The 26,193-nt window shown below is 45.8% G+C and overlaps 1 protein-coding gene across 1 annotated transcript; it reads right to left on the bottom strand.

The window, feature by feature from the left end:
* Nucleotides 1-173: 173 nt before the first annotated feature.
* LOC147087782 (putative G protein-coupled receptor 139) lies at nucleotides 174-11,771 on the bottom strand. The gene is made up of 2 exons (XM_085977775.1): nucleotides 11,705-11,771; nucleotides 174-2,084 (listed from the first exon to the last, which is right to left on the bottom strand). The coding sequence occupies exons 1-2, from the start codon at nucleotides 11,769-11,771 to the stop codon at nucleotides 1,141-1,143; spliced, it is 1,011 nt and encodes a 336-aa protein (XP_085833901.1). The 3' UTR covers nucleotides 174-1,140.
* Nucleotides 11,772-26,193: the final 14,422 nt, after the last annotated feature.

Raw genomic sequence — 26,193 nt, 5'->3', positions numbered from 1 at the left:
GCCCAATGTGTGCCGCGTGTGACTCCTGACCCGAGGCTGCAAAACCACTTTGGGACGTTCCAAGTTTGTGACAGGCGGTAAATAAATTGATATTTCCAACTTTTTTTTACAATAAAACATTTACTTTCCTAGCTATCAATAGTTCAGAAGAAAATGACCAATTTCATGTCAAATCAAATCAAATCAATAATCTTTATTCTTAATTCTTCAAAACTCACAAAGTAACTTGGACAAAAAGAACAAAGTAATACCACATTACTGTTAGAATACAGCAGGGCCAGGCACTAGTTATCCACTCAGTGACTGCCCGGAGTACAGAGTGAGATCAGAGGCTGAAAATTACTTACCAGAAGTGTGGAATATGAACAGCAAAAAAAAATTCAGTACACATTAAATAACAACATGTAAAATAAATTGAAGGTTGTTCTCATTGGTTGGCTAAAATTTGCTGTTACAGATCCCCCAACAGATACAACAAAAACAACTTTCTGTCAATACATTGCAAATCGATGTAGGAGCAGGAAGTTCTGTGACAGTTCAGGGACGGGAATCTACTTCTTACACTTATTGCTGCCAACAAACTGCAGCTGTCAATCTTCGGCACTAAGCTCTGGGATCCACCCCTATACATTACTGGCTCTCTACCGCACCTTTGTTCTGTAACCTCCTGTGAAGCACCTTGGGATCTTTTACTCCGTTAAAGACGCTGTATAAATGTAAGATGTTTTTGCTGAGAGGCTGAGATGAGGTGGACCCAATGGAAGGAATCTCGTGAGGAGCACAATAAGCAGCACAGACTAGTTGGGCCGAATATCCGGTTTCAGTGCTGCTTAATCTTTTAATATAAGCACCAGAACTACCGCTCAGCTCTGCCTGCCTTCCTATTGACGTTGCTCTTACTCTGGAAGCTGCAAGTGAAATGATGCACTAAATATGCAAAAAACTAGTGGTCCTGTCCCGAAAGACAAGGTGAGAACTCTCAGTCAGAAATGTTGCTGCGTTCTAAAAAAAAGTGCTTGCCCCGCCGATGGTTCTATTTTCAGATCACCAGCGATTCCTGATGTAATACAGTTGATGGCATTCTGGGGTAAGTATTAGATTTATGGGCTGGAAACACTGGGATCCGAATCTGGGCTGCGCTCAGTTGTTCTGCTTCTTAATTAATTGAATAATTGAGGCAACCGGATATTTCCCCGCACTCTTCAACTGCTCTCTGAACTTGGACTGGGTCACCCCATAAATAAATGTGTTTGTGCAGCAACTTAAATTCTGCAGCATATATCCGACTTCATTAAAGATAGATATAGAATCATTGTGATAATTGGAATCTACACCTCTAATGTAATAGTATATGAAATATATTACATATACCGACCACAGAAGTATGAAGCTGCCAGATATGGTGAAGAGTAAAATCACAGACTTCCTTCTGCTCTCCATCTCTGTGTCACTGCGATTCTCTCCCTTGCTCTCACCCCTCAGTACCTTACGGACTCGACTGGCCACTAAAATGTGTCTGACTGTCAGAGCGTTGAGCAACAAAATGAAAGCGAATGGGAGCAATGGAGTTAAAATTGTGTCAAGCCAGTCATATTCGACCCAACCGGGCTCAGAATAATAGCTTGGTTTTACGTAACAGTACCATGGCACATTGTCGATTATCTCTCCTGGTTTAAATATAAAGTAGAAGGGAACGTTTTTTAAACAGAGCAGAATGCAGGTTGTTGCCAGAACCACAGTCGCAGTTTTCTCAGTGCAATATTTTGTTTTCAGATTCTGGCAACAAATGGCCACAAATCGATCGAAGGTGAAGGTGACGGTGAACCAGACAGAACAGTCTGTGGCTGCACCGACCAGGACAGTGCGAACACTACACACAGGAGTGATGTCCAGGAAACACATTGGGAAATAATACCAATTGATCTGGTTCAGTATGACCTCAGTGATGATGACCAGTAGATCTGCCGCTGCCATCGCCACCAGATAGCGAGTGGTGCAGGTGGAGAGCCCACACTTTCCCCGGGACAGGATCACAATCGCCACTAAATTAACTGAAAAAAAGAGCAGGGAAAAGAGAATGCAAACTACTGATCAAACATTCTCCGTATCTGGGCCCAGAGAATATGGGCCGTATTTTATAACCAAGAACGGGTTGTTTTTTAGTCGGGTCAGAGATTATCAGGTTTAAATCTCCATCCGACCACAGCCCCCCTCCAGACCACCTGCTTCCGAGTTTAACAGATAAATCGGACCACCATCCTGGCTCGTGATTGGACTGCCCCCGGATTTGCAGAACCCTTCCCGTGTTCGGGGATCAGATCACACCCTGGTATTGGACAGCCATCACCCCCCGGGGCCGGGGGATCGGAAAAAAACCCAGGATCGGCCACCCAGCATCTCAGGGCCATGGACTTGGTCCTGCGATCTTCTCCAGATTCCTCCCCCCCCGACTGAAACCAAAGCTGGCCAATCCCGCTGACTTCATGCAGGGAAGCTGTCAACGACAAAACTATAACCTGCCTACCGAACCCGCCTGGTCGATATCAAAAGCACAATATTAAGAATGCTGTAACTCTGATAAATACAGATAATGATGTGGACACACATCAAGTCAGGCATCATCTGTGGAGAGAGAAACAGTGTTAACATTTAAGTTCGACTATCTTTCATCAGAACTGAAACATATTAGATATTAACAGTTTTAAAGCAATGATAGAGCCAGAGAAAAGTAGGGGAGGGGAGGAAAGAACAATTGAGAGGTCTATGCTCGGGTGGAGGGCAGAAGTGATCCAGGAATAAAATGGATAATTGGTCAAGGGAGATAGGACAATTAAAGAAATAAAAGATTGGACCAGATCAGGAATAAATGGCTGTAGCAGAATAACAGAGGGGGAGGCAAGGACGGAAAATCTGTAAAAGAGGAGAAGGTTCCAGTGACCAGGGAATCTGGCAGAGAATGGTGGGTGGACCTCAGATATACGCACCAGCCTTCATCCTGCCCAAGACTGGTGTGCCCGCACTCTTCCAGCCACCACATCAAGCTCACGGCTAGCTGGTCAGAGACAAGGGCTACCTGCTCTCCATCTGGTTCATGACTCCCCTCTGCAGACCCAATGCCCCTGCCCAGCAGTCATATAATGAGCGCCATGCTGCCACCAGGAACATTATCGAGCCGACCATCTGCATGCTGATGCAACAGTTCCACTGCCTTGACCGATCGGGAGGAGCCCTCCAGTATTTGCTGGAGCGGGTGTCACATTTCCTGATGTTTGCTGCATGCGCCACAACTTGGGAGCCCAGCCCTTGCCACCTGGGATTACGGAAGCACCTCAGGAGGAGGAAGAGGGTGAGGAGGATGTGGAGGAGGAGTTCGAGGAGGAAGAGGAGGATGAGGACCACGAGGAGGTAGACGAGGAGGAGGAGCAACAGGAGAGAGGGAGGAGACATCCACTCTATCAGCCTTCCAGAAGGGCGGTCCGTGACCAACTCAAATAACTGACATACGAATGAAGTATACCACAGATCTCCATTGCTCACCACATCACCATCTTTACTTCAGGCCATATCACAGCGCAAAGAAGAAGTGAGAGACACCACTCAAGGATCAAAAGTTAATGAATAAATTTATGAATAATCAGTGAACACATACTTAATAAAAATGAATTAACTATTCACGCCTGTGCAGTCGCTGGGTGCTTCTCGTTACTGTGTTTTTGCCCACGCCAGTGCTCCTACGATGTTTTGACCTAGTGGCTGCAGCAGGACAGGTGGAAGGCTGCTGAGTTTCCCTGCGGGATACTTAAGATGGTCTTGAAGAGCGACTCAACCAGCTCTGGGCCTGGAAGGGCCAGCTAGAGACTGCACCACCTCAGCACGGGCGGCAGTTGTCTGGGCTGGCTGGATGACAGGCAAAGGCTTAGTGGCATTTGTGGGAGCAGGAATGTTGTGATTCTGGAGAAGACAGCAGGTTCCTGCTCCACTGATGCACTGACACTCTCCCGGGGCAGCACCACATCATCCCAAGAAATCTGTTGGAACACAGATTGTTGACCTGCTGAGGTATCGTGAAAGCTCTGGTCGACAGTGATAGACTCAGCCACGATGGCAGCTGTCAGAGCTGAGACTGCATGGCACCTGTCTGAGTTTGGATACCACCAAGAAAACACTGCATTACAGCACTAAACGTTGTGTCACTTCTGCCTGTGCTGCAATGGAAGCTGCCAGCTTGCCATTCACAGGCGTCTTCGGGTCTGGGACTCAAGGTCTCTCTGGGAATCTACCATTCCTTGCAGACTGGAAATGATGGGATACAAGGTGTGTGCAAAGCATTGTGCAGGTTTGTGGGCGGACTCCTCCATGCTCCTTATCATTGCCGATGTGATTTCGGGCAACCTTGCTATTGCACCTATCATCTCCCTGTGCATGCCCATCACCATTCTTCTAGCAGCCTCACCATCGAGGTCCTGATCTGAGTCCTGTGCAGCCGAACTCCCAGTCGAACTCGCCCTCCTGGGAGATGGGCCCCGAGCTACCCTTTCCCCCTTGCCTTGCTGCAGCCCACTCGTCACCGGTGCCTTCCCTTCTGCAGATCCGGCGACTATACTAGCCTGTAAAGAAGGAGTAGTGCCAGTGTCTGAGCTGGTGCCTAAGGGAGAGAGAGGCAATGACTCGGTGTGTTCTTCCTCCTCCTCTTCTTCCACCTCGCTCTGTATAGTGCCCTCAGGGACAGGCTGCTCAGCTGCTTGCTCATTACTTTAAATCTTACTGGCACAAGAGTCATGCTAAGGTGAGGGGAGGGGACAGAAGGGGAGAAATGCATGCATACAGTCTGATTAGGGGGAATGTGTGATTGGCTTGTGGCGTGAGGGGGAAGAGGGATGTTGGAAGAAGGATTAGGATAGAATATACCGTTGTTGTACCCAAGGGGGTCAACGTCGCCGGTGGCCACGGCATCCGCCACCTGGCGCCCAATAATCTGCAGCACTCGTTTCTCCAGTGCAGACAGTGGTTAGGTGTCGACTTGGACACCGCATGCGCGCTACTGCCCCCTCCTGTTCTGAACGACCTTGGAAAGGAAGGAAAGGAAAGTGTGTGAGTGATTGTGGAACAATGTGATTGGCTGATGTGCTTGCCATCGGTGTATAGGTGTCTTTGTGTGCAAGGTGTGAGATGTGGCTGTGAGTGTTGGTAGATAGATTTTGTTGGTGGTTGAGTGCTGCGGGTGTGGTGCTTTTCGTGGAGTGTGAAGATTGGTTCAGATGGCGGTACATAGATTTGTAAAAGCATTCACTCACCCTGTCCACCCAAGTGAAGTCGCTAAATTTCTTCCTGCACTTTGTGCGGATCCAGGGGATGACAGTTCTGCCCAAGACGTGCTGCGCTACTTCCCTACCCATGGTGCAGAAGGCTTCTGGCGAGGGCCTTCTGCCACTTGCTGGGTAGTGCACCGCCATCCATCTCTCCACAGCGAACACCAATGCCTCCAATGTTTAATCGCAGAATCTGCAGGCACTCTCCCTGGGGCATGGATCTGCAATGACTACAGCTGCTTTAGTCCTCCAGCTCCTTTTCCGTGACCTGCTGAAGCTTGCTGAGGCAGCTGCACAGCCAGCCATGCTGAGAATGAAGTTCTGCAGCATCAATGATCCTTCCCTTCCAGAACAAGAAAAAGCCTGCGGCAATCATGACTTGTGATTAGAGTGCTACTGATATTGGTCCACCCTTTGAGTGTAACGCCAATGAGCTTGTGGTTAAAAACTTGAAATAGATTTCCAATCATTTATTTGAGCATTGTGCATGAATGTTGCATGCTCGCTAAAGCATTAGCGCCTGACACTAATTCTCCAACTTTTCTAATGCTACAGCTCATTCCTAGGCTATGATGAATTTCTAGCCCTCTGAATCATAGATAAGAACTGATCTGTCAAACATTAATCAGTTTCCGAAGTGCAATAATCAAAAACCACAGCCTAATATTCATCCTGACTAGTAGACAGATAATGAAATTCAGCACTCATGACCCACAGGCTTACAGGAACGTGTTGGGGGAAGGGGAATATTCAGCACTAAAACAACTGAAGTGCTTACAGTAACTACTCTTAGTGTAAGAGAAGTATTTAAACCTGTTTCTGTTCTTGCAGCTCAATATCAATGCATTTCACTTCATACGCATTTTTAAAACATCTTTACCCAAAAGCAAAAATATTCTCTTTCGCCATCAATTTCGAACATAGGATTTAGGAGCAGGAGTCGGCCACTCGGCCCTTCGAACCTGCTGCGCCATTAAATAAGATGATGGCTCATCCGATTAGTCCACATTCCCGCACACCCCCGATAACCTTTCGCCCCCTTGCTAACCGAGAATCTATCTACCTCTGCCTTAAAAATATTCAAAGACTCTGCATCCACCGCCCTTTGAGAGAAAACATTTCTCCTCATTTCCATCTTAAATGGGTGACCCCTTATTTTTAAATAGTGACCCCTAGTTCTAGATTCTCGCAGAAGAGGAAACACCGTCGCCACATCCACCCTGTCCAGACCCCTCAGGATCGTATATGTTTCAATCAAGTCACCTCTTACTTTTCTGAACTCCATCGGATACAAGCGAAGACTGCACAAACTTTTCTCATAAGACAACCCGCCCATTCCAGGTTTTGGTCTAGCAAACCTTCTCTGAACTGCTTCCAACGCATTTATATCCTTCCTTAAATAAGGAGACCAATACTGTACACAGTCCTCCAGGTGTGGTCTCACCAATGCCCTGTGTAACTGTAGCATAACCTCCCTACTTTTGTATTCAATTCACAGAATCACAGAAACCTCACAGTGCAGATAGAGGCCATTTCGGCCCATCGAGCCTGCACCGACACATATCCCACCCGATCCCCGTAACCCCTGCACCAATACATATCCCACCCTATCCCAATAACCCCACGTATTTAATCCCCCTAACACTAAGGGTCAATTTTTATCATAGCCAATCATCCTAACCCGCACATCTTTGGACTGTGGGAGGAAACCGGAGCACCCGGAGAAAACCCACGCAAACACGGGGAGAATGTGCAAACTCCACACAGACAGTCACCCGAGGCCGGAGTCGAACCCGGGTCTCTGGCGCTGTGAGGCAACAGTGCTAACCACTATGCCACCGTGCTGCCCTCGCAATAAATTATAACATTCTATTAGCTTGCCTAATTACTTGCTGCACCTGTTGCGCTTCATGGACTAGGACATCCAAATCCCTCTGCATCTCAGAGCTCTGAAATCTCTCACCATTTAGATATTATGCTTCTTTTTTATTCTTCCTGCCAAAATGAACAACTTCACATTTTCCCACATTATGCTCCATTTGCCAGGTCTTTGCCCTCTCACTTATCCTATCTATATCCCTTTATGGCCTTCTAATGTCCTCTTCACAATGTATCGTCATACCTAACTTTGTGGCATTCGCAAATTTAGCAACAATACGATCGGTCCCTTCATCCAAGTCATTTATACAAATGTACAATGTTGAAGCCCAGCACTGATCCCTGTGGCACACCACTCATTACATCTTGCCAATCAGAAAATGACCCATTTATGCCTACTCGCTGTTTCCAGTTAGCTAGCCAATCTTGTATCCATGCCAATATGTTACCCCCTACAATATGAGCTTTTCTTTTCTGCAATAACCTTTGATGTGGCACCTTAACAAATGCCTTCTGGAAATCTAAGGAGAGTACATCCACAGTTTCCCCTTTATCCACAGCACATGTTACTTCCTCAAACAACTCCAATAAATTTGTTAAACATGATTTCCCTTGCACAAAACCATGTTGACTATGCCTGATTACTTTGAACTTTTCGAAGTGCCCTGCTACAACACCTTTAATAATCGTTGCTAACATCTTTCCTATGACAGATGGTAAGCTAGCTGGCCTGTAGTTTCTTGCTTTCAGTCTCCCTTCCATTTTGAATAAAGTTACATTCGCTATTTCCCAATCTAAAGGAACCTTCCCCGAATCTAGGGAAATTAAAAAAATTAAACGCAACGCATCAACTATCTCACTAGCCACTTCTTTTAAGTCCCTAGGATGAAGTCAATCAGGCCCGCGGACTTGATAGACCGCATCTCCAACAATTTGCTCAGTACCACTTCCCTGGTGATTATAATTATCTTGATTTCCTCCCTCCCTTCCATTTCCTGATTTCAGCTATTTCTGGGATTTTAGTTGTATCCGCTATAGTGGAGACCGATGCAAAATACCTGTTCAATTCAACAGCCATCTCCTTATTATCCATTATTAATTCCCCAGTCTCACTTTTTATAGGACCAATGCTAACTTTGTTAAATCTTTTCTTTTATAAATATCTATAAAAACTTCTACTATCTGTTTTTATATTTCTAGCTGGCTTTCACTCGTACACTAATTTTTCTCTCCTTATTAATCTTTTAGTCATTCTTTGCAGTTTTTTACATTCTGTCCAATCCTGCCACCCATCTTTGTGCAAGTTTCAGCTTTTTCTTTAAGTTTAATATTGTCTTAAAATTTTTAGTTAACCACGGATGGTGGTTCCTCCCCTTGATATTTTCCTTTCTCGTTCGATTGCATATATTGTGTGTATTTTGAAACATCCCCTTAATTGTCTGCCACTACAACTCTATTGATCTATCACTTAACCTAATTTGCCAGTTCACTTTAACTAGCTCTGCTTTCATGCACTCTTAAATGTCCTTATGTAAGCTTAAATTACAAGTCTTGGACCCACTCTTCTCTCTGTCAAACTGATTGTAAAATTCAATCATATTATGATCGCTGCTACCTAGGGGCGCCTTCGCTATGAGGTCATTGATTAATACTATCTCCTTGCAGAACACCAGGTCTAATTTAGCCTGCTCTCTGGTTGGCTCCAGAACGTGATTTTGTAAGAAACTATCCAGCAAACATTCCAAGAACTCTTCATCGGTGCCAACTTTGCCCGTTTGATTTTTCCAGTCTATATGCAGTTTAAAATCCCCTGATTATTGCTGAACCCTTCTGAGAAGCTCCCATTATTTCTTCCTTTATACTCCATCCTACCATATGGTTACTGTTAGCTGGCCGGTATACCACTCCCACAAGTGACTTCTTGCGTTTATCAGTTCTCATCTCTACCCAAACCGCTTCTACATCCTGGTTTCCTGAACTTAAGTCATCACTCTCTATAGTGCTAATACCATCATTAATTAACAGATCCACCCTTCCAACTTTTACCACCTTCCTGGCCTTCCTAAATATCATGTACACTTCAATATTCAGGTCCCAATCTACATAACCCTGCAGCCATGTTTCTGTAATGGCTATCAAATCAGATTTATTTATTTCTATTTGCGCTTTCAGTTCATCTGCTTTGTTTCGCATGCTAATTCCGTTCAGATGCAGTGCCTTTAGTTTTGTCTTTATATTACTTTTGTAACCTCTAGCCTTATCTGTTGATTTACTCTTAGCTGTGTACTCTCTATAATTCCTGTCACTGTCTGTTTAACATTTTCCACGTTAATATCTTTTTCTATTGCCTTGTCTCTAATCTTTAAATTACAACATCTTCCCTAATTTGATCCCATGCCCCCAATATTTAGTTTAAAGCCCTCGCTACTACCCTAATTATACGACTCGCCAGAACACTGGTCCAAGCACAGTGCTGGTGATGACCGACCCAAATATAGATATCCTACTTTCCCCACTACTGGTGCCAGTGCCCTAGGAATTGAAACCAATTTCTCCCACACCAGGCTTTCAGCCACGCATTCATCACTCTTATGTTATTTACGCTATGGCAATTTGCTCGTGGCTCGGGTAATAATGCAGATATTGTTATCCTTGATGTTCTGATTTTTAGCTTAACCCCTAGCTGCTCATACTCTCTCAGCAGAACCTCTTTCCTAGTACTACCTATATCGTTGGCACCTACATTGACCACGACCACTGGCTCCTCCCCCTCCCTCTGCAAGTTCCTGTCCAGCCCAGAGCAGATGTCCCGAACCCTGTCACCGGGCAGGCAACACAGCTGTCTGTAATCTCACTCTTGGCCACAGCGAACTGTTTTTATTCCCTGACTATGCTGTCCCAAATTACTGCTACATTCCTATTAACTACCCCCGCTTGAACGGCTTCCTGTATCTCGGTGCCATGGTCAGTTTGCTCATCCATCCTGCAGCCACCACTTTCATCCATACTGTTCGCAAGAATCTCAAACCTGTTGGACAATTGCAAAGGCTGAGGCTCCTCCACGTCCTGGATCCCCATACCTGCCTCACTCGCAGTCACATACTCATGCCCTGGACCACTGACCAAATCAGAAGACACTATCCTAAGGGGTGTGACTGCCTCCTGGAATAAAGTGGCCAGGTAACTTTCCCCCTCCCTGATGCATCGCAGTTTCTGCACCTCGGCCTCCAGCTCATCAACTCTGAGCCGAAGCTCCTCGAGCCGCAGACACTTACCGCAGATGTGCTCATCCTGGATCACGCATCCAGTAGCTCCCACATACTGCAGTCGCCACACATCACCTGCCCTGCATTAATTATAGAGGTTTAATTACTTTATTTTTATTACTTAATAAACGATACTACTTTTAATAAGATTTGTTACTGATACAAATTAGTACTATTGAAACCTTACAATTACTAATCAATGTTCTTGGCTTTAAATGATAAGGGCAGTGAGCAAAATACTCACCAACCAATCCATTAACCTTTTCCCTGTGATGTCACCTATTATTTTTCTCCAAATGCGGGGAGCGGGAGCGGGGTGGTGCCACTGAGCCGAACGTCCGCTGGTTCTCCGTACCCTCTTGTAAAGCTTTGTAACTCCTGCTCTCCTGGAAGCTGACAAAGATAGAAAAAGAAAGTAACAGCTCCCTCCCCGAACTCCCTCTCTCACCAAACTCGCAGCTCCACACTCTGTTCCGAGCTGCACTTCATAAAACAATTGGAGGGGAGAAATCAGTCACCTAAAATAGTGATTACAAAGTCGAACTGAATTCTTCCACGCCAGTTAGTGATCCACACTCAGTAAAATTCTACAGTGAGAGATACTCCAAGTAATACATATTCACTGGGGTCAGGTGTTCCACTCCAGTTAGTGACCCACACTCAGTAAAAGTCTACAGTGAGAGGTACTCCAAGTAATACATAGTCACTGGGGTCAGGTGTTCCACTCTGGTTAGTGATCCACACTCAGTAAAATTCTACAGTGAGAGATACTCCAAGTAATCCATAGTCACTGGGGTCAGGTGTTCCACTCTGGTTAGTGACCCACACTCAGTAAAATTCTACAGTGAGAGATACTCCAAGTAATACATAGTCACTGGGGTCAGGTGTTCCACTCTGGTTAGTGACCCACACTTAGTACAATTTTACAGTGACAGACCATTGCACTAACACCTTTTCTCAGAGACATTTCCCGGAATGAGGACTGATTTAACTGTACATCATATTCCACTAACGGCAATAACTTGATCATTCAGAGAGCCTGTGCGCTACAAACAGGTATATTTTCAGTTCAGGAAATGGCATTAAACAGGTTGTGTCAAGACACTAGACTTAACGAAATTACCAAACACTGATCGCACGTCTTTAAAACTATGTCCACTAGACGAGCATGTAACATTATCAGCCAGAGAGCTAAAGCAGAGAACAGCTCACACACAGATTTACACAACTTCAATGGTTATTTTCACTTACCAGGAACTCCAATGACGGCAAGGATCATGTAATATATTTTCTGGAAACTCTCAAATGTGTGATACATTTTCTGTGTGAAGTGATGTGTCCGTGTTGCAGGCAATCTCTCTGAATTATACTCTGAGCCGAATCCCACAGCCTTTCATTTATACCCTGCGCGATCTCCACGGGGAGATTGAGGTTGCAACATTGTTAAAAGGTTGAACAAACAAGTTACGACAGCCAAGTTAATTCCCTGTTATAATGGAATATATTTAGCACTGAGTTTTAAATTGAAAACCCCAAAGACTTGAGAATTCTGATCATATTAATTAACCAATGGAAATTGCAAGCTGTGTTCTCCCAGCACTAGGTTTGTTGTTTCAAACACCTTCAGTACATCTCATATCTCATATTGTTTCTGTGATGTCCTTCATGCTGTTGTGCTCATTCAGTAATCAAACTGCAAATGCTAGAGTGCCCTCTCAGTGCAGCACTCTGGGCTGGGGCTGCGCTCTTAATTTTCCCATGTCCTAAACGACAATTACCTCTCAAAACAATATATACGCTAAAACTAATGAATCTATTAAACCAAATAAAAATAAAATATCTAATAAAGCGCATCAAACTAATACAGCCCCTCAAGCTATTACAGCCTCTCAAACTAATACAGTACGCTAATATAATAAAGCACCACAAACTAAGACAGCCTCTGAAACTAATACAGGATCTCAAACTAATATAGACCCTCAAACTAATACAGACCCTCAAACTAATACAGACCCTCAAACTAATACAGCCCCTCAAACTAATAAAGCCCCTCAAAATAATACAGCCCCTCAAACCAATACAGCCCCTCAAACCAATACAGCACCTCAAACTAATACAGCCCCTCAAACTAATAAAACCCCTCAAAATAATACAGCCCCTCAAACCAATACATCCCCTCAAACCAATACAGCATCTCAAACTAATACAGCCCCTCAAACTAATACAGCCCCACAAACTAATACAGCACCTCAAACTAATACAGCCCCTCAAACTAATAAAGTCCCTCAAACTAATAAAGTCCCTCAAACTAATAAAGTCCCTCAAACTAATACAGCCCCTCAAACTAATACAGCCCCTCAAACTAATAAAACCCCTCAAAATAATACAGCCCCTCAAACCAATACAGCCCCTCAAACCAATACAGCACCTCAAACTAATACAGCCCCTCAAACTAATACAGCCCCTCAAACTAATACAGCACCTCAAACTAATACAGCCCCTCAAACTAATAAAGTCCCTCAAACTAATACAGCCCCTCAAACTAATAAAGTCCCTCAAACTAATACAGCCCCTCAAACGAATACAGCCCCTCAAACGAATACAGCCCCTCAAACGAATACAGCCCCTCAAACGAATACAGCCCCTCAAACGAATACAGCCGCTCAAACTAATAGAGAACCTCAAACTAATAGAGAACCTCAAACTAATAGAGAACCTCAAACTAATAGAGAACCTCAAACTAATGGAGAAGCTCAAACTAATGCAGCACCGCAACCCAATGTAGCACATGAAATTAATACAGCACCTCAAACCAATACAGATCAACACCATCCAGTTAAAAGGATCCTGATTGATAAGCACGCAATTCACCACCTTAATCATTCAACGTGGCTGCAATTTGGCTGTGGGGTAAGGTAGCTATTGGTTATGATACTGGATTGGTAATCCCGAGGCCTAACTAATGATCCGGAGACATGAGTTCACATCTCCACCACGGCAGCTGGGGAATTTGAATGAAGTGAATGAATATAAAAAATGCATACTATCTACAAGCTTCACTGCAGCAACTCGTCAAGGCTTCTTCCACTGCATCTCCCAAGCCAAAACCTCTACCACCTTGGCAGACAATGGCAGCAGACGCATGGGAGAACCACCTCCAATTTCCCATCCAAGTCACATAACATCCTGACTTGGAAATATCGCCATTGACTCATTGCCGCTGTGCCAAAATCCTGCTACTCCCTGCCTAACGGCACTGTGGGAGTACATTCACAACACCGATTGCAGCAGTCCAGGATGTTAGCTCACCACCACCTTCTCAAGGGCAATTGAGGAGTGGCAATAAAGGATTGTCTTCCCAGCGACATCCACAACTCATTGAGGTGTAGCTTAAATAACTCGATCAATTAAATAAAACTGACCACTTCACATCAACAAAATTGAACAGAAACTGGCCGCACGAGCAGATTCTAACCAAGCACCCTGTAACTGACCAAATGACATCTACCTGATCGTGCACCAATAAACTAAACAAAATAACCACAATCTGACTGAAATCGTAGAAACTCTCCACATGAAAACAATCTGACCGATATCCCAGAAACTGTTCAACTGACCAAGATTTGGTCCTGTGTAAAGTGACATGATTAATTAAAAATGTCCAAGTAAAGGACCCCTTGGAATGAGTGACCATAACATGGTTGAATTCCATATTCAAGTAGAGGGTGAGAAGGTTGGATCTCAAACAAGCGTGCTGAGCTTGAATAAAGGAGACTATGAAGGTATGAGAGCGGAATTGATTAGAGTGGACTGGGAAAATAGATTAGAGGGTAAGACGGTACATGATCAGTGGTGTACATTTAAGGAGTTATTTTACAACATGCAAAAAAAATATATTCCACTGAGGAAAACAGGGTGTAAAAGAAAAGATCGCCATCTGTGGCTAAGTAAAGTAATTAAGGATAGTATCCGACTAAAAACAAGGGCATATAAGGTAGCCAAATCTAGTTGGAGGATAGAAGATTGTGAAGTCTTTAAAAGGCAGCAAAAAATAACTAAAAGATTGATTAAGAAAGGGAAGATAGATTATGAAAGTAAATTAGCAAAAAATATAAAAACAGATAACAAAAGTTTCGATAGTTATATTAAAAGAAACAGTGTAGCTAAAGTAAATGTTGGTCCCTTAGAGGATGAGACCGGGAAATTAATGGTGGGAAACATGGAGATGGCAAAAACGTTGTACAAATATTTTGTATCAGTCTTTACGGTAGAGGATACAAAAAGTATCCCAACACTGGACAAACAGGGGGCTCGAGGGGGAGAGGAGCTAAATACGATTAAAATCACTAAGGAAGTGGTACTTGCTAAAATAATGGGACTCAAGCCGGAGAAATCCCCTGGACCTGATGGCTTACATCCTAGGGTCTTGATGGAAGTGGCGGTAGGGATTGTGGATGCATTGGTAATAATTTTCCAAAACTCCCTGGACTCAGCAAAGGTCCCGGCAGATCGGAAAACTGCTAATGTAAATCCCTTATTTAAAAAGGGTAGTAGGCAGAAAGCTGGAAACTATAGACCTGTTAGCCTAATATCTATGGTTGGTAAAATGTTAGAGTCCATTATTAAGGAGACAGTAACGGGACATTTGGATAAACATAAATTAATAGGACAAAATCAGCATGGTTTCAAGAAGGGGAAGTCATGTTTGACAAATTTGCTTGAGTTCTTTGAGGAAGTAACATACAGGGTGGATAAAGGAGAACCAGTGAACGTAGTTTATTTAGACTTCCAAAAGGAATTTGACAAGGTGCCAAACAAAAGATTATTGCTCAAGATAAAAAATCACGGGATTGGGGGTAATATTCTGGCGTGGGTGGAGGACTGGCTCTCTAACAGAAAGCAGAGAGTTGGGATAAATGGTTCATTCTCAGACTGGCAATCAGTAGCTAGTGGTGTTCCGCAGGGGTCAGTGCTGTGTCCTCAACTCTTTACAATCTATATTAACGATTTGGAGGAGGGGACCGAGTTTAACATATCCAAGTTTGCAGATGATACAAAGATGGGAGGGAAAGTAGTGAGTGAGGAGGACATAAAAAACTTGCAAAGTGACATAGACAGGCTAAGTAAGTGGGCAGAGATTTGGCAGATGGAATACAATACTGGAAAGTGTGAGGTTATGCACTTTGGCAGGAAAAATCATAGAGCAAGTTATTATCTTAATGGCAAGAAACTGGAAAGTACTGTAGTACAAAGGGATCTGGGAGTCCTGGTGCACGAAACTCAAAAAGTTAGTATGCAGGTGCAGCAAGTGATCAAGAAGGCCAATTGAATGTTGGCTTTTATTGCTAGGAGGATAGAATATAAAAACAGGGAGGTATTGTTGCAGTTATACAAGGCATTGGTGAGAACACACCTGGAATACTGCATACAGTTTTGGTGTCCATACTTAAGAAAAGACATACTTCCTCTCGAGTCAGTACAAAGAAGGTTCACTCGGTTAATCCCGGGGATGAGGGGGTGGTCATATGAGGAGAGGTTGAGTAGATTGGGACTCTACTCATTGGAGTTCAGAAGAATGAGAGGCGATCTTCTTGAAACATGTAAGATTGTGAAGGGGCTTGATCGGGTGGATGCGGTGAGGATGATCCCAATGATGGGTGAAACTAGAACTCAGGGGCATAATCTTGGAGTAAGAGGCTGCTCTTTCAAAACTGAGATGAGGAGAAACTTCTTCACTCAGATGGTGGTAGATTTGTGGCATTTGATGCCCCAGAAAGCTGTGGAAGCTACATCATTAAATAAATTTACAACAGAAATAGATAGTTTCCTAGAAGTGAAGGTAATTAAGGGTTACGGGGAGCAGGCAGGAAATTGGACATGAATCTAGGTTCGGAATGGTCATGGCCCTGTGGAAACTGTACTGCTCACATCCTGACTGATCGCACAGTAACTGACCTACTGCTCACATCCTGACTGAACGCACAGTACCTGACCTACTGCTCACATCCTGATGGCCAAACAGTAACTGACCTACTGCTCACATCCTGACTGAGCGCACAGTAACTGACCTACTGCTCACATCCTGACTGAACGCACAGCACCTGACCTACTGCTCACATCCTGATAACCAAACAGTAACTGACCTATTGCACACAATCTGACTGAGCAGACAGTAACTGACCTATTGCTCACATCCTGACTGAGCGCGCAGTAAAGGACCTAATGCTCACATCCTGACTGAGCACACAGTAAATGACCTACTGCACACATCCTAATTGAGCGCACAGTACCTGACCTACTGCTCACATCCTGATGAGCACACAGTACCTGAACTACTGCTCACATCCTGGCTGAACACACAGAAACTGACCTATTGCTCACATCCTGACTGAGCACACAGTAACTGACCTATTGCATACATCCTGACTGAGCACACAGTAAATGATCTACTGCACACATCCTAACTGAGCGCACAGTACCTGACCTACTGCTCACATCCTGATAAGCACACAGTAACTGACCTACTGCTCACATCCTGATGAGCACACAGTAACTGACCTACTGCTCACATCCTGATGAGCACACAGTAACTGACCTACTGCTCACATAATGACTGATCGCACAGTAACTGACCCACTGCTCACATCCTGACTGAGCGCACAGTAAATGATCTACTGCTCACATCCTGACTGAGCGCACAGTAAAAGACCTACTGCTCACATCCTGACTGAGTGCACAGTAACTGACCCACTGCTCACATCCTGACTGAGCGCACAGTAAAAGACCTACTGCTCACATCCTAACTGAGCGCACAGTAACTAACCCACTGCTCACATCCTGACTGAGCGCACAGTAAATGACCTACTGCACACATCTTTACTGAGCACACAGCAACTGACCTACTGCTCACATCCTGAATGAGCGCACAGTAAATGACCTACTGCTCACATCCTGACTGAGCATCCAGTAACTGACCTGCTGCACACATCCTGACTGAGCGCACAGCAAATGACCTACTGCGCACATCCTGACTGAGCACACAGTAAGTGACCTTCTGCGCACATCCTAACTGAGTGCAAATTAAATGACCAACTGTTCACACGCTAACTGAGCACACAGTAATTGAACGAATGCATGCATCCTGACTGAGCACACAGCAGCTGACCTAATGCTCACAGCCTGACTGAGCACACAATATCCGACCTGCTGCTCACATCTTGATGGAGCACACATTAACTGACCGACTGCACACATTCTAACAGAGCACATAATAACTGACCTAATGCACACATCCTGAATGAATGCACAGTAATTGGCCTACTGCTCACATTCTGACAGAGCACACGGAAACTGGCATAATGCACAAATCCTGAATGAGAACACCAGAAACTGCACAAATTACCAAAGCATGACCGAAGCCCCAGGAAATGACCACATGAACAAAACCTGACGGAGCACACAGTAACTGAAGTAGAGCTCACATTCTGACTGAGCACACATGAACTGACCTAATGCACACGTCTTGACTAAGCACACAGTAACTGACCTATTGCACACATCCTGACTGGGCGCATAGTATCTGACCTACTGCTCACATTCTGAGTGAACACACAGTAACTGACCTACAGCACACATCCTGACTGAGCAAACAGTAACTCACCTACTGCACACATCCTTACTGAGCTCACAGTAACTGACCGACCGCAATAACCCCAAATCCACATTCCCGCAATAGCCCACAACCCATTTTCCCGCACTAAACACAAATCCACTTTCCCGCACTAAACCCAAATCCACATTTCCTCACTATCCCAAATCCACCTTCCCGCATTATTCCAAAATCCACATTCCCGCACTAACCCCAAATCCAACTTCCTGCACTAAAACCAATTCCAAATTCCAGCACTAACAACAAATCCATTTTCCCGCAATAACCCCAAATCCACCTTCTAGCACGAACCCCAAATCAGCTTTCCCGCACTAAACCCAAATCAAACTTCTCACAGTAACCACAAATTCCCCTTCCCGCACTAACTCCAAATCCACCTTCCCGCACTAACCCCAAATCCACCTTCCCGCATTAAACCCAAATCCACCTTCCCGCATTATCTCCAAATCCACCTTCCCACACAAACCCCAAATCCACCTTCCCGCACTATCCCCAAATCCACCTTCCCGCACTAACCCCAAATCCAATTTCCTGCACTAACCCCAAATCCACCTTCATGCGCTTACGCCAATAAACCTTCCGCACTATCCCCAAATCAACCTTCCCACACTCTCCCCAAATCAACCTTCCCACACTATCCCCAAATTAACTATCCCTCACTAACCCCAAATCCACATTCTGGCACTAACCCCAAATCCACATTCCCGCACTATCCCCAAATCCACATTCCTGCACTAAACACAAATCCAACTTCCTGCACTAAAACGAAATCCACCTTCACGCAATAACCGCAAATCCACCTTCCAGGACGAACCGCAAATCCACCTTCCCGCACTAACCACAAATCCACATTCCCGCACTAAACCCAAATCCACCTTCCAGCACTAATCCCAAATTCACCTTCCCTCACTAACCCCAAATCAACCTTACCGCACTAACCCCGAATAAACCTTTCCGCACAACCACAAATCCACATTGCCGCAATAATCCCAAATCCACCTTCCCATAGTAACCCAAAATCTACCTTCCCGCCGTAACCCCAAATCCACCTTCCCGCACTAAACCCAAATCCAGCTTCCCACACAAACCACAAACCCACCTTCCTGCCCTAACCCCGAATCCACCTTCCCACGCTAATCCAAAATTTAGCTTCACGCATTCATCCCTAATCCACCTTCCTGCAATAACCCCAAATCCACCTTAATGCACAAACCCCAATCGAACTTCCCGCAAAATCCCCAAATCCAACTTCTGGCACTAATCGCAAATCCACCTTCCCGCACTAAACACAAATCCGCCGTCCCACACTAATCCCAAATCAAACTTCCCCCATGAACCCAAAATCCACTTTCCTGCAATAACCCCAAATCCATTCCCGCACTAACCACAAATCCACATTCCAGCACTAACAACAAATCCAACTTCCTGCGCTAACAACAAATCCACATTCCAGCAATAACTCTAAATCCACCTTCTCGCACTAACACCAAATCCACCTTCCCGCACGAACCCAAATCCACCTTCCAGATCTAACCCCAAATCCACCTTCCCGCACTAACCACAAATCCACCTTCCCGCACTATCCCCAATCAACCTTCGTGCTCTAACCCCAAATCCACCTTCCCGCACTAACTTCAAGTCCACCTTCACGCCCTAACCACAAATCCACCTTCCCGCATAAACCCCAAATCCACGTTCCTGCACTAACTCCAAAAAATCGACCTTCCCGCACTGACCCAAAAATCCACCTTCCTGGACTAACCCCAAATCCACCTTCTTGCACTAAAGCCAATCCACCATCTGCACTATCCCCAAATCCATCTTCCCGCATTCTCCCCAAATCCACCTTCCCGCACTATCCCCAAATCCACATTCACACACTAACCCCAAATCCACATTCCTGCCATAATCCGAAATCGATCTTCCCGCACTGAACCCAAATCCACTTTCTCACATTAAACCCAAATCCACATTCCCGCACTAACCCCAAATCCACCTTCTCGCATTATCCCAATATCCACCATACCGCACTATCCACAAATCCACCGTCCCGCACTAACCACAAATCCATCTTCCCGCACTAACCCTAAATCTATCTTCCCGTTCTAACCCCAAATGCACCTTCCCGCATTAACCCCAAATATATCTTCATGCACCATTCCCAAATCCACATTCCCGCACTCTCTCCAAATCCACCTTCCCACACTAAGCACAAATCTACCTTCCCGCATCATTCCCAAATCCACATTCCCGCACAAACTCAAATCCACCTCCCCACAGTAACCCCAAATCCACCTTCCCACACTAACTCCAAATCAACATTCCTGCTCTAACCTCAAATCCACCTGCCTGCACTATCCCCAAATCCACCTTCCTGCTCTAACCCCAGATCCTCCTTCCTGCACTATACCCAAATCCACCATCCCGCACTAACCCCAAATCCAACTTCCTGCACTATCCCCAAATCCAACTTCCCGCACTAAACCCCAAATCCAACTTCCTGCACTAACTCCGAATCCACCTTCCAGCATTAACCCCAAATCCACCTTACCGCACTATCCACAAATCCACCTTCCCACACTAAACCCAAATCCACCTTCCCGCACTAACCACAAATCCACCTTCCCGCATTAACCACAAATCCACCTTCCCAGAGTAATCCCAAATCCAACCTCCTGCACTAGCCCCAAAACCACCTTCATGCACTAAAGTCAATCCACCATCTGCACCATCCCCTAATTCATCTTCCTGCATTCTCCCCAAATCCACCTTCCCGCACGATCCCCAAATCCACTGTCACACACAAACCCCAATCCACCTTCCTGCCATAACCCCAAATCCATCTTCCCATCTTAAAACCAAATCCACTTTCCTGCACTTTACGCAAATCCACATTGCTGCACTATCCCCAACTCTACCTTCTCGCACTATCCCAATAAACCACCATACCACACTATCCACAAATCCATGTTCCCGCACTAACCCCAAATCGATCTTCCCGCACTAACCCTAAATCAAACTTCCCGCACTAACCCCAAATCTTCCTTCCCGCATTAACCCCAAATCCACCTTCCCGCACTATTCCCAAATCCACATACCTGCACTAACCCCAAATCCAACTTCCAGCACGAAACCCAAATCCATCTTCCCGCACTAACACCGAATCTACCTTCCAGGACTAAACCCCAATCCACCTTCCCGCATTAACCCCAAATCCACCTTCCAGCACTAGCCCAAATCAACCTTCCCACACTAAACCCAAATCAAACATCTCGCACTAACCCCAAATCCACCTTCCCGCAATAACCTCAAATCCACCTTCCCGCACTAACCCCAAGACCACCTTCCCACACTAACCCCAAATCCACCTTCCTGCACTATCCCCAAATGCACTTTCCCGCACTAAACCCCAAGTCCACCTTCCCGCACTAACGCCAAATCCACCTTCCTGCACTAACACCAAATCCACCTTCCCGCACTAACCACAAATCCACCTTCCCGCATTAACCACAAATCCACCTTCCCACAGTAAACCCAAATCCACCTTCCCGCACTAACTCCAAATCCACCTTCCCAAACTAATCCCAAATCCACCTTCCCGAACTAACTCCAAATCCACCTTCCCGCACTAACCCCAAATCCACCTTCCCGCACTATCCCCAAATCCAAATTCCCGCATTAACCCCTGATCCACCTTCCCGCACTATCCCCAAATTCACATTCCCACAATAACACTAAATCCACCTTCCCGCGCAATCCACCAAATCCACCTTACCGCACTAACCCCAAATCCACCTTCCCGCACTAAACACAAATCCACCTTACCGCACTGTCCCCAGATCGAACTTCCTGCACAAACCCCAAATCCACATTCCCACACTAACCCAAAATCCAACATCCCGCCGTATCCCCAGATCCAGCTTCCCGCACTATCCCCAAATCCACCTTCCTCCACTAACCCCCAATCCACTTTCACACACAAATCCCAAATCTACTTTCCAACACAATCCCCAAATCCACCTTCCCACAATAACCTCAAATCCACCTTCAGGCACTAATCCAAAATCCACCTTCCTGCACTAACCCCAAATGAAGCTTACCACACTAACCCCAAATCCACATTCCCACACTAACCCCAATCCACATTCCTGCACTAACCCCAAATCCACCTTCCCGCACTAACCCCAAATCCACCTTCCCGCACTAACCCCAAATTCACATTTCTGTACTAACCCAAATCCACCTTCCCGCACTATCCCCAAATCCACCTTCCCGCACAAAGCACAAATCCACTTTACCGCATTAACCCCAAATGCAACTTCCCACAATAACCCGAAATCCACATTCCCGCACTAACCCCAAATCACATTCCCGCATTAACCCCAAATCCACCTTGCCGCACTAAACCCAAATCTACATTCCCGCACCAACCCCAAATCCACCATCCCGCACTAACCACAAATCCATCTTCCCGCACTAACCCAAATCCACATTCCCACACTGACCCAAATCCACCTTTCCACACTAACCCCAAAATCCTCCTTCCTGCACTAACCCCAAATCCAGCTTCCTGCACTAACCCCAAATCCACCTTCCAGCACTAACCCCAAATCCACCTTCCTGCACTAACCCCAAATCCATCTTCCCGAACTAAACCCAAATCCACTTTCCCGTACTAAACCCAAATCCACCTTCTCGCACTATCCCAAAATCAACCATACAATACTATCCCCAAATCTACCTCCTGGCACTAACACCAAATCCACCTTCCCGTACTAACCGCAAATCTGCCTTCCCGCACTAACCCCAAATCAATCTTCCTGCCCCAACCCAAAATCCACTTTCCTGCAATAACCCCAAATCCACATTCCCGCACTGACCCCAAACCCACCTTCCAGCACTAACACCAAATCCACCTTCCAGCACTAACCCCAAATCCACCTCCCAGCAGTAAACATAAATCCACCTTCCTGCGCTAACCCCAAATCCACCTTCCAGCAATAACTCCAAATCCACCTTCCCACACTAACACCAAATCAACCTTGCTGCTCTAACCCCAAATGCACCTTCCCGCACTATCCCCAAATCCACCTTCCCCCATTAACCCCAAGTTCTCCTTACCGCACCAACCCCAAATCCACCTTCCTGCTCTAAGCACAAATCCACCTTCCCACACTAACACCAAATCCGCATTCCTGCAGTAACCCCAAATCAACCTTCCCGCATTATCCACCAATCCACCTTCCCGCACAAACCCCAGGTCCACCTTCCCGCATTAACCACAAATCCACCTTCACACAATAACCCCAAATCCACTTTCCCGCACTAACTCCAAGTCCACCATCCCACACTAAACCCAAAACCACCTTCCCGCATTAACCCCAAATCCACCTTGCCGCACCAACCCCAAATCCACCTTCCTGCACCAACCCCAAATCCACCTTCATGCACTAACGCCAATCCACCATCTGCACTATCCCCAAATCCATCATCCCGCATTCTCCCCAAATCCACCATCCCGCCCTATCCTCAAATCCACTTTCACACTCAAATCGCAAATCCACCATCCTGCCATAACCACAAATCCATCTTCCCGCACTAGATCCAAATCCACTTTCCCGCACTAAACCCAAATCCACATTCCCGCACTAACCCCAAATCCATCTTCGCGCATTAACCCTAAATCCATCTTCCCGCACTAACCACAAATCAACTTTCCGCATTAACCACAAATCCACCTTCCCGCACTATTCCCAAATCCACATTCCCGCATTAAACCCAAATCCAACTTCCTGCATTGAAACCAAATCCACTTTCCAGCACTAAATCCAAATCCACATTACAGCAATAACCCCAAATCCACCTTCCAGCACGAACCGCAAATCAATCTTCCCGCACTTACTCCAAATCCACCTTCCAGCACTAACCCCAAATCAACCTTCCTGCATTAAACCCAAATCAAACTTCTCGCACTAACCCCACATCCACATTCCCGCAATAACCCCAAATCCACCTTCCCGCACTAACCCCAAATGCATCTTCCCGCAGTGTCCCCAAATGCACCTTCCCGCAGTAACCCCAAAACCACCTTCCCAAACAAACCACAAATCCATATTCCTGCACTATCCCCAAATCCACCTTCCCGCAATTAACCCCAAATCCACCTTCCCGCAATTACTCCGAGTCCACCTTCCTGCATGAACCCGAAATCCACCTTCCCGCACTATTCACAAATCCACATTCCCGCACTAACACCAAATCCAACTTCCCGCATTAACCGCAAATCCACCTTCCCGCACTAATCCCAAATCCACCTTCCCACATTAACCCCAAATCCAACTTCCCGCAATAACCCCAAATCCACGTACCTGCCCTAACCCCGAATCCACTTTCCCGTGCTAACTTCAAATCCAGCTTAACGCACTAACCCCAAATCCACCTTAATGGACTAAGACCAATCGAACATCCCGCACAATCTCCATGTCCAACTTTTGGCACTAACCCCAAATTCACCTTCCCGCACGAAACAAAAATCCATTTTCCCGCACTAACTCCAAATCAACCTTCCCACCCTAACCAAATATCAACTTTCCTGCTATTACCCCATATCCATCTTCCACCAGTAACCACGAATCCACCTTCCAGCACTAACCCCAATCCACCTTCCAGCATTAAACCCAAATCCACATCCCAGCACTAAACACAAATCCACCTTCCTGCGCTAACCCCAAATCCATCTTACAGCAATAAATCCAAATCCACCTTCTCGCACTAACCCCAAATCCACCCTCCCACAATAACCCCAAATCCACCTTCCAGCAATAATCCCAAATGCACATTCCCAAGCTATCCCCAAATCCACCTTCCCGCACTAACACCAAATCCACCTTCCCTCACTAACCCCAAAACCACTTTCCTGCTCTAACCCCAAATCCACCTTCCCGCAATAAAACCAAATCCACATTCCTGCAGTAACACCAAATCAACCTTCCCGCACTATCCACCAATCCACCTTCCCGCACTAACCACAAATCCACCTTCCCGCATTAACCACAAATCCTCCTTACCACATTAACCCCAAATCCACTTTCCCGCACTAACTCCAAATCCACCTTCCCGCACCAACTCCAATTCCACCTTCCTGCACTAACTCCAAACCCACCTTCATGCACTAACGCCAATCCACCATCTGAACTATCCCCAAATCCATCTTCCCGCATTCTCCCCAAATCCACCTTCCTGCCCTATCCCGAAATCCACTATCACACACTAACCCCAAATCCACCATCCTGCCATAACCCCAAATCAATCTTCCCGCACTAAATCCAAATCCACTTACCCGCACTAAACCCAAATCCACATTCCCACACTAACCCCAAATCCATCATCTCGCACTATCGCAAAATCCACCACACTGCACTATCCACTAATCCACCTTCCAGCACTAACCCCAAATCCATCTTCCCGCACTAACCATAAATCCATCTTCCCGCACTAACCCCAAATCCACCATTCCGCATTAACCGCAATTCCACCTTCCCGCACTATTCCCAAATCCACATTCCCCCATTAAACCCAAATCCAACTCCTGCATTGATACCAAATCCACTTTCCAGCACTAAATCCAGATCCACATTCCCGCAATAACCCCAAATCCACCTTCCAGCACGAACCGCAAATCAATCTTACCGCACTTACCCCAAATCCACCTTCCAGCACTAACCCCAAATCAACCTTCCTGCACTAAACCCAAATCAAACTTCTCGCACTAACACCACATCCACCTTCCCGCAATAACCCCAAATCCACCTTCCCGCACTAACCCCAAATGCATCTTCCCGCAGTTTCCCCAAATGCACCTTCCCGCAGTAACCACCAAAACACCTTCCCAAACTAACCCCAATAAACCTTCCTTCTCTAACACCAAATCCACCTTCCCGCATCATCCCCAAATCCACCTTCCCGCATTAACCCCAAATCCACCTTGCTGCTGTAACCCCAGATCCTCCTTCCTGCACTAACCCCATGTCCACCTTCCCGCACTAAACCCCAAATCCACCTTCCCGCACTT

Source organism: Somniosus microcephalus, unplaced genomic scaffold (assembly GCF_052327205.1).
Source record: "Somniosus microcephalus isolate GS21.2 unplaced genomic scaffold, FLI_Smic_1.0 unresolved_chr5, whole genome shotgun sequence".
In the NCBI taxonomy this organism is placed as follows: domain Eukaryota; kingdom Metazoa; phylum Chordata; class Chondrichthyes; order Squaliformes; family Somniosidae; genus Somniosus; species Somniosus microcephalus.
This window is presented reverse-complemented; position numbering and strand designations above follow the sequence as displayed.